The sequence below is a fragment of the Rhododendron vialii genome, chromosome 2a (genome assembly GCF_030253575.1).
Source record: "Rhododendron vialii isolate Sample 1 chromosome 2a, ASM3025357v1".
Classification (NCBI taxonomy): Eukaryota; Viridiplantae; Streptophyta; class Magnoliopsida; order Ericales; family Ericaceae; genus Rhododendron; species Rhododendron vialii.
In genome coordinates, this window is record NC_080558.1 from 40,800,886 (window position 1) to 40,811,152 (window position 10,267).

General features: G+C 40.3%; 1 protein-coding gene and 1 long non-coding RNA gene across 2 annotated transcripts; one reads left to right on the plus strand and one right to left on the minus strand.

Moving 5' to 3' along the window:
- The first annotated feature begins 1,169 nt into the window (after positions 1 to 1,169).
- Positions 1,170 to 2,092, plus strand: LOC131317763 (uncharacterized). Its single transcript, XR_009197404.1, has 2 exons — positions 1,170 to 1,308; positions 1,665 to 2,092. It is a non-coding gene; the product is annotated as an uncharacterized LOC131317763 (long non-coding RNA).
- Positions 2,093 to 4,096: 2,004 nt separating this feature from the next.
- Positions 4,097 to 9,980, minus strand: LOC131317762 (uncharacterized). The gene is made up of 5 exons (XM_058347376.1): positions 9,570 to 9,980; positions 6,248 to 6,310; positions 5,931 to 5,993; positions 5,767 to 5,835; positions 4,097 to 4,756 (listed from the first exon to the last, which is right to left on the minus strand). The coding sequence occupies exons 1-5, from the start codon at positions 9,891 to 9,893 to the stop codon at positions 4,505 to 4,507; spliced, it is 771 nt and encodes a 256-aa protein (XP_058203359.1). The 5' UTR covers positions 9,894 to 9,980; the 3' UTR covers positions 4,097 to 4,504.
- Between the last annotated feature and the right edge of the window lie 287 nt (positions 9,981 to 10,267).

The following is a 10,267-nucleotide window of genomic DNA, read 5'->3' on the forward strand; positions in this document are numbered from 1 at the left end:
TACCGCGTCCTCTTCCATCTTGGATTTTCGCTTCATGATCCTTAATTTCACAAGAATACAAGCATATACGAATTACATGAAACTTGGAAACAATGCCCGGCAATAACTTTGACCCTTACTTCCTAACTGATTCCCCTAGGAACATACATCTATTATAGTCTGGCTACGAGGGTTGGTTAGTGGGGAAAAACGGGTCTGGATTCAAAAGAAATGGGCATTAGAAAGGGAAAATTATAGTTATCCCCCTCCAACTAACCCTCGCGTACACTTACCTCCCTCTAACTTTTTTTTTTGGCACTTAACCCCCTCAAACTAACTGAAATTCAAACGGTCGTAACTTCAAACGGTCATAACTTCTTCGTCCAAAATCGAAAATATGCAAATTATATATCGATTTCGAGGTCTTGAAGTCAGCTTTCTAGTGACACCAAAATCACATCATGATTCAAAGCACACAGAAAGTTATGATCAAAAGAGTACGAGCTGGTAGACAGAAAGACCGTTTTGATCATAACTTTCTGTGTGCTTTGAATCGTGATGTGATTTTGGTGTCATTAGAAAGCTGACTTCAAGACCTCAAAATCGATATATAATTTGCATATTTTCGATTTTGGACGAAGAAGTTATGACCGTTTGAATTTCAGTTAGTTTGAGGGGATTAAGTGCCAAAAAAAAAGTTAGAAGGGAGTAAGTGTACGCGAGGGTTAGTTAGAGGGGGTAACTATAATTTGCCCTAGAAAATACACATTTGATTTTGAACCCAGGCCTTCACAACATAGGCATCAAAATTATTATACTTGGAGCACTGTCGAGTCACGTGATGATCCAAGATCTTCCACCATTACACATTCATGTGGGGTTCAGGCAAAGTGTATAGACTCAATTTGAATTTGTGGTGGTAAAGACTCTGAAGTATCACCTGGCGGTACTCTAGGAGCACCAAATAATCACTTCCTTGTGTATTAGTTGCCCCCTTTTCTTTTCTTTTCTTTTTTTTTTTTGGGGGGGGGGGAGGGAAATTGATAATGTCAGAACTCTTTTTGTTTCTGTCAAAAATTTTTTTTGTTCCTACCAAAACTCAAAGTGTATCTGTTATTGCATCTCTTAATTGTCCTCCACTACGTCAATTACTTTACGGAAATGCCCCTTGATGACACGCAGGTCAGGGGAAAGAAACTTGATCGATAAAGCTATAAAAAGAAACCGGGCAAAGATATGGGTCTTCGAATCTGAGCTCCCAAATGCTCTCTCTTTCTACACCTTTTTGAGGCAAACGAAATGGCCGCCGATATCTGGCACTTCATCAAGGTATTTTTGGTTTATTTTATTCCTTTTCCCCCCTTTTGATCTTAATTAATGAATAATATGCCATGCGTATAATCAAATGTGAAGTATTTCGGCGACTTATTATTTTGATTTCCTTTTCGCTGTTACTTTTGACTGGTTTTTTATATCGTGCGTGTGATTTCTGATATGGATTCAGAATATAATCGAGCAATTTTCGCCTAAACTGTTCGATATCAGCAAACCCATATTCTTTTTAGTTATTATATGATTTCGTGTTTTCGCCCTTTGCTCTGGATTCGATTTCACATGTTTCAGCATATGAACACTTATTTCTTGTCTGTAATCGTAATGTTCATTGTTTTTTCCCCATTTTGTAGCTTTATTGCAGATGGGTATGTGAGTGACGACATTTAGGGCCACCGCCATCAGAGCAACTAGAGAGGCACTGGTGTTTGAAACCGCCATTGGGAATGAGAGAGGTGGAGAGAGAGAGAGAGAGAGGGAATTGCATCAGAGAGAGAGAGAGAGAGAGAGAGAGAGAGAGATAATGAATACGCATAATGGAGTGAACTATTAGTACCCAACAGAAAAGGGATTTCGTGATTTCTCCGTGCCTCCGGCGAACCTCCAACGGGTCTTGGGGTTTTGTTGGAGATGAGAACAGCCATATGAAGGAAAAGGAATTTCGAGGGGCATCTTTGTAAAGCAAGTGGTGTAAGAGAGGGCAATTAAGTCATGTAATGAAATGAACACTTTGGCAAGAACGTTTTGGCATTATCAGAAAACTTCATATGGTAAAAACGCATTTGTCTGTGGTCGTTTTGGGTCTCTAGATGCAAGCCCTCTTTGGCACCGTCCCCAATAAGTTCTCTTCCACAATCAGAATTCACATGCTTATTTGACAGAATTCACCCCCTATTTAATAGAATTCACACCCAATTCATGCCATATTTAATAGTATTCACATGCTCTATTTTGACAAAATTCACACCCGGTCAAAACAGAATTCACATGCTCTATATGACAGAATTCACACCCCTAAAAACATAATTCTATCCCCTATTTCACAGAATTCATATGCTCTAAAAACAAAATTCACATGCCCTATTTGATAGAATTGACACTCCTTAATCACACCCAGACTTCAAACTTAGACTTGAGATGGCGTTTTGTGAGATCCACCAGGACTTCGAACTTGAGATCCATGAGCACTTCCAACTTCCAACCGAGAGATCCACCAAGTGATCCACCAGAACTTCCAACTTGATCCACTAGGACTTCCAACATGAGATACAACACCATCGTCAACAGAGATTGAGCAACTGTAATGATTTGAATCACAACTCGATGAGTATAATTTGCTCACAATTGCTTACAACTGTAAAATGTTTTGTTGGATCACTGTTTCAATTGCCGTTGATTAACCCCTCTCGCTATAATCCTCGCCGCAATCATAAATGAAGTGATGTAGTACTTGTTAGCCATTAACAAGTGATGGAGCGGAAGAAAAATATTAAAACGAGGGCAGAATTGTAAAAGCACCTTTAAAAAGGGGCCGAACGGGATAGGGTTACAAAACAGGATCCGCATGGAACGACAACAAGAAAATAGGACCGGCCAGTAATTTTATGAAAACTCAAATAAAAAAAGCTCTCACTAGAATCTACGTGAATGGAGCCCACTCACTTAAAATGGTGGACCCAATGAAACAAACAAAATGCTTATCAGCTTTGATGAACGGTGGGTGGAGTTTAATTGCACTCCTGAAATCTAGATATGGGTTTTGCACTAGTTGTTCAGTGGCTAAAATCCAAAGAACTATTAACAAATCACTTAAGAGAGTTGAGATGGTTCTTTGATTTTTTGCCCTGCTTTCCTGTACTTGGTGTTTTCGGACAAGACTTGCAAGCAAAAGTGATGATACTGGTGTTTACGGTTAACCTTTAAGCCGGGAATTGATATTCACACTCTTTTTTTTGTTTTTGTTATCTACACCTTTTTTGTTTTTCAGTGTAGAAAGTGTGCGTAATTTTTTTGCTAAAAGACCAAAAAAAAAAGAGTGAACATCAATTCCCTTTAAAATCCTCTTAGAAGTCATTTGTTTGACTGGATATGAACATCAGAGTGGACTACATTTTTAAATCAACCAAATATCTTGTGTTCGGTTGAAATATTTGCTACCACCCAAATTAAACACGACTTGAATATATAATGCCACAAAATATGTGATATGCAATATACCATGGGAGGTTGTGGTACTATGAATTCGATCACTATTAACCCGACGGGATTGTATATCCCTTCACTATTAGTCTTGTCCAACGAACTCTTAATGCACTTATCCTTTTAATTCCCCTTGAACCCGTCCGAATGTGTTCTTAACTCTTAAGTAATGGAATATTAGTTGATAAAAGGTTGATTACTAGGATTCAAGGAAGATTTAAAAGACTTGCAATGAGGCATGGAGTCACACAGATTCTGAACCATTTGAAAGCCTTCCTAAATTAGGGCTTAGATGTTTTTTAGGTCAACCTAAACCTTCAATCCATTTAAAAATACCAAAACCTAGAGTTATTCCAAAATCAACAAAAACTAGAAAGCCTAATGCAGCCAACTTACAATTGGAAACGACCGGAGAAAATATAGAGGCCAAAAAACAATCTGTAAGCATGGGTTTGGCAAAATAGAACAGGCACAACAGAGAGATTTCAAATAAGATGATCTATGTATTTTGAATCTGATCATTTCATCTTCGCAAGACTAACCCTACTTACTCCGGATTGTCCAGGTAAGTGAAAACAAACAAAACTTGCGAAAATCAAGATTTTATGATGTACAAAAAGGTACTAACGTTGAACAATATATGTTAGCACGAACAACAAAAAGACACTTTTATGTCTTCGATATATTCCCGGAATGAAGTAATGAGCACTTACCCCGAAAGAATTTTCAAGAACAAAGAAACCATCAAAATTTTCTACATTGTCTAACTTGCTAGGGTCTTTCTACACTACCCTGAAATTTCTCCAACCCTTCCCAGCTTCTTTTGCCTCTCAAGAATTGGCAATTGGAGCATTTTATCTGCAGCTTGCTTACAGGAGAAGAAAAGATTTACTCTTACTAGGAGTTCCTATATGCATATTCAGGAATCGAGAAGCCTTTGTGAATCACAGCTACTTGCTTCAGAGTGTGGCGAAAGAAGGCATTGTGTTTTTCATCAGCTCAATCCGTAAATAGTTTCACAGCCAGAATCCTCTTCGGATGGCATCATATTTAGATCAGGTAAAACGAAACATCTTGCTGTGGTCTCGACTTCCTTTTCTGCTTTACATGAATCCATAGGTGGAAAATCTTGATGCATTATTGTCGGCGAGACTGGAACTTGATGAGCAAAAGTACAAGCTTCTGAGAAAGTTGGTTGGCCGGAATTTGCAGCCATTTTCATTGCTGAATCTAAGTGTGGATCAAGCTGCAAAAATAATGTTTACATCACGATTTTGCATTTTCTGGCATCCTAATTGTCATTATACAAGAAAATAACTGATAAAGCAAATGTAGAAAGCGTAAAAGTAAGAGAAAACAACAGGTACTATACTTGAAGCCAGAAGTAGAAAAAGGATAAAATAGATGGAAAGATTTGATCACTGGAACCGCTTCTTTACTTATAGGACACCAACATTAACATTGTGGAGGATACTCAACAAAAATATCTTTGTAGGCTAAAAGAAAAGGGAAAATGATGGCCAAGGACGTGTTTTTGATAATTAATACCCGTCAAGAACATTTTCAGCATTAATAAATGTTCTCAGCACGTTCTTGACGGGTATTAATTATCAAAACACGTCCTGGGCCGTCATTTTCCCAAAAGAAAACTGTGAATGCCATCTTCGTTTACACAAACGTAGTATGGCTTACCAAAGAAAAAGGCAGGGAGGAGTCGGAATCTATTACCTCTTCTTCCTTAGGTTTGAATCTCTCCCCCTCTCTCCCTCTCTTCTTTCTCTCAAGGGAGTTGAGTTTGTTCACCCTCCACTTAAGAGGGTGAACATTACCCTCCTTCCCATTGGTTGAAATGGTGTGAATCTCACCACAAAGTAATGTCATGCTTACCAAAAAGTGTATTGCACGGGTAGGACCTACACCATTTCAACCACCAATAAGAAGGAAGGTAATGTTCACCCTCTTTTAAGGAAGGTGAACAAAATTGTACTCCTCTCAAGGGGATTCACACTAAACTATCACAGGTAGTTACAATTAAATAAGTGAGAGATTTCGTGTGGATTACAGATCTAATTTTACCAATTCTTATATATTCATCTGGACACACCATACCAACTTGGCATTAGTTCGTGAAAAACAAGTTTTCGGCTGAAGACTGTATTAGAACACATTCCATTCCCTAAATGAGGAATACCAGCAGCAAATGCAACAGATTCAGATCAGGACATAGATTAGAGGGGAAAAGAGTAACTTGGTTACCTTGATTTTCTTAAAATTCTCGCTTCTGGCTTTCTGTTCGTTAAGTGTGACACGTACAGTTGATATCTCCTGTGAGACAAATATAAGTAAAACCAAAAAAATTAGGATCAACCCCATCAAACACATATAAACTTGAGTTCTAGAAGATGCTTTATGTTGCTTACTTTCTTCAAATGTATCCTTTCCTTCAGCAGCAAATTCTCTTCCTCTCTAAGTTCAGCAAACGTCTAACATGAAAAATCAAGAAAAGAACGTCAAATCACACAAAGCAATAGTTAGAGAATTATGAACTTAGGTTTACAGTGCAGTTGGTAGGATGGGTTCCAGATTACAATGGGGAATAAAAATTAGAATATTGCAAACGTCGCAAATGAAGACCAGTGAATTACAAACTTAGGATATTGCATATGTTGCATTTCGATGTGATGAAAGCAAGAAAAATTAGGAAGGAGATCTCCGTCCAAAGAACTATAAAAGATACCTTTTTCTTTCTTGATCGCTTGTTGATGGCGGTAGAGCCTATGGTGTCATTATTAAAATCACCCTGAAAGCAGAAACGGATCGAATTACAAACAGGGAATAACAACTGAGGAAAGAAAGATCTCAGAAAAAGGTCATGCACTTCATTATTATTCAAAAATCTAATCTCAATTGTGAAGTGGCTTGATAAGATAACTGTTAACAGGGTATGGAAAGCGATAGATGAGATGGAATAAATTTGGCTACACACATACATCATCACCTCATTATTGTCAACCCTAAATTTTTTTCAGAGAGAGAGAAGAGATCCACTCTAAATGGATAAGCTCAAGCCCACCCAAAACGACATCAAACCAGCTCTTGGGCCATTAACCCAGAAAAACAAGAAATATCAGAGTGGGGCAATTCTAAAAACTACATGAGTCACCCTCCAACAGATGATCTAATCAGCCAGCAAGGAAGCAACAGAGCAAAATTTACGGCGTTATATGAAAATTAAAAATAAAAATAAGCCAAAAAATAAAAATCCATTCCAGGAACAGAAAGAAAAACCCTAGTAAGGTTTCTTCAAGGGAAGAGCTCCTAAACTGCTACACAGAAGTCCACTGATAGGAAAATCGTCGGGGGGCCGCGGGGCCACCTCGCTTTCTCCTTGGCCATTTCTACCATTCATTGGCTCGACAATTCAACTCATATACTGTTGAAAAAGAACGTGATCACATAGTGTAATCACCCACATATCCAATCAAACTACTAAAATTTCCAAGAATAATCACTTCACCAATTACTAGTATCATCCAACATCAACTGAGGTCCCATCTAGAGTGGACCCATCCCGTCAGTTCGGCATTAAAGTTCTAATCTTTGCACTGGAGCCTGATAACTTTTTCTTCGCATAAAGTAAATATAACTTCTGGAATAAATAAAGGGGACCCAAGATAAACGAACCAGAGAGACTCGCATTCAATCTCTCTCAAATTTTGGTCAAGATCACTCTCTCTCTCTCTCTCTCCGAAAAAGTTGTCGGCTCCGCATTTACACACACAGTGACGCGGAATCGTTTCTCGGTACCGTGACTTCAAAACTTGTCAAGATCCGATACCTATCAACGCCTCCCCTTCTCATATGCGCCGTTAATTCCACTGCACTTTTTGACTCATCTTAATCCAACGGCACACAATCATCCCATATAGGAGTATTTTTTTTTTTTTTTAATCATCATCATCCCATATACTCCATTTCAACATTAAAGGGGCCCACATTACCACCAACCAAATTTAAAAATAAAAATAAAAAATCGCAAGGTCAGAGGATCGACCCACCCGCTGATTGCGTGGTCGCGCCCACATCTGATGCCATCTATCTTTAATTCCTTCCCATAAACGCCTTAAATACAAACAAAAGCATCCACCACTAAAACCACTACCCCGAATTACAACCCCTAAACAAGCAACAAAATAAATTAATTAATTAATTTTACTCCAGACTTTTTCTTTTATTCAAATATCCTTTTATCTCATTTTACTTTTATTCATGTAAAAGTACAAAAAGAGAATAAATTCACAATTTCACTTTGAGTAAGATAACAGAAGGACAATTACATGAAGAAAAAGAGCGAAAAAATCAATTCCGAATAAAAACAGAATGGGAAACACGAGAGGCTGAGGCCCCAAGTGCAGAAACCCCACGAGAGTGGGGGTCCACGGCGACTAACTCCCAAGTTATCATAATGACCAAAAAGCCCTTGCTCAGGCTCCTAATTTTGACCCCACTGTCAAAGGGCACTTTTTTGTCAAAAACCAAAAAGGGGTCTCCCTCCAAGTGGAGGGGATTTTGGGGAAGCTTCGTCGTTGTCAACTCCTCAACACCCCCCCCCCCCCCCCCAAACTCAGGTAGCTGAGAAGTGGGATGGGGATGCTGCCAAACAGCTTCTCGCCGAGCAACTAATCCAGACATTCATCTCGAAACAGATAGCTCAGATCGAATTTGAACCGTCCGTGTCAAGATGAATGACCTGATCAGCTGCCTCCCGGGCCCTGGGAAGTTACAAGCTAAAACAGTAATCTCTTCATTTCACAAAATACATGTCCCTCCCCCCACCCCCGATAAGAATGCCAAACACAAAATAAAATGGACAGGTTAACGAAAAAGAGGCGAAAGAGAATAAAAACTCCCAACTCCGATTAAAAACAAACAAACAAATTAATTAAATTAAATTAAAAATCCCAAACAACTTTCCGTTTCGACTGGCCTCACGTGACGCGAAAATACATTTCCACACCACAATGACCAAGGGCAATTTCGTCCAACAACAAGAGAGAGAAGATGGGATAGAGATGACACCGTATCTAAGCAGTAGATCGAAGATCGAGCGTGCTGTTCCCCTGACTCCGCTGGATCTGTCCAATTACGAAAATGCCCTTCCCCATCGACGTACCAGGAGAATCATATGGACCATTTTACCGACGTAATAAAGACTGAAGAATAGACAAACGAGGACCTGACAACGACGCAGCCACCGCTCTCTCACAGTTCACACGTCGTGAACGAGAAAAAGAATCGACTGCCGAGGGCATAATCGTCATTTAACCAGAGAAAAAGCCATTCGATGACAAGAAAGAAACTCCTCGTCGTTGTCGTCGATTGAAAAATTCTTCAACGATGGGGCTCGTGGCGGTAATTTTACTCATCTTCCGGGGGTAGTCCGGTCAACGTAAAAACTCGACAGCATGACAGATCAATTGGCCGGGAAATGATCATCATCGAAGAAGATGAGGAAGACGTGAATAACAGGAGAAACAGAGGGCAAGATTGTAAAAGTGACTCAACACAGCAATTTGCATAAATAAAACGCCACGACGAATAGAGACTCTGAAACCGTTGCGGAAACCGAGAAACAGAGAGAGAGAGAGAGAGTCTGAGGCGTAATTAGCTCACCGGCCAGTGGTATTTCACGTAATTTTTTTTGGGTATTTCACGTAGCTCAGTCGCCAGTGGTATTTCAGTCATTCGACAGAAGAAGAAAAAATCTGACACCATCGCCGCCGTAGACGGCGGAAGAGAAGGTCAGAGAGTCAGAGACATAAGATGATCCAGAGGTGAAGAACGTGAGAAATAGAGGGTAAACTTGTCATAACAAACCCAACACAGCGATTTGCAGCGGTTAAAAAAAAAACACCACAACGAATAGAGTTGAAAACCATTATGGAAAAAGTTTCGGAAAAAACCAGCGAGTCACTAAGACGTAATTAGCTCACTCGCCAGAGAGAGAGAGAGAGAGAGAGAGAGAGAGAGAGAGAGAGAGAGAGATACAAGATATGAACCTTATCAGATCTGCTGGCGGAGGAACGATCGGAGGGACGGGACGACTCGTCAGATCCGTCGACGGCGGGGGAGAAGTCGGCGCTGCCGCCGCCGTAGCTCCAGGAGAGGGGTGTGGTGGGGCTGCATCTGCTAGGCTCCTTCTTTGAGGCGTTGGCGGCGGCTGGGGGTGGTTTGGAGCGCGGCTGGCGGTGGCCCCACCTCAGCGGCGGCGGCGGCGATGATGATGATGATGGTGACGACGACTGCTTGAGGCGGAACAAGAGCTCGACCACTACGGCGTCGTCGGTTAAGGCGGCCGTTACCCACTCGTCCGTTGTGGTCATCTAGCACAGCAAAGGGGAGAGAGAGAGAGAGAGAGAGAGAGAGAGAGGATGTGGGGATGTGGAAATGTGGGGTGGCGGAGAGAGAGAAAACGTGTATATATATATAGTATGGATATATATTAGTATTATATAATTCGGAAATTAAAAGGAAAATGGGCAAGTGAACGCATTCATCTACGTACGGTACGTATGGAGTGGAGGAGTATATTTTTCGGGGGTTTTGTTTGTCTGCGGTCTAGTTTTTAGATTTTACTGTGTACCCGATGGGGTGTGGGCCCAATGTGAATCTCCAATTCGATTATCTAAAGCACAGATTTTGTAGTAGTACAACTCTTCAATAAGATGGAGTACTTCATTAACGTCGATAAGTTTGA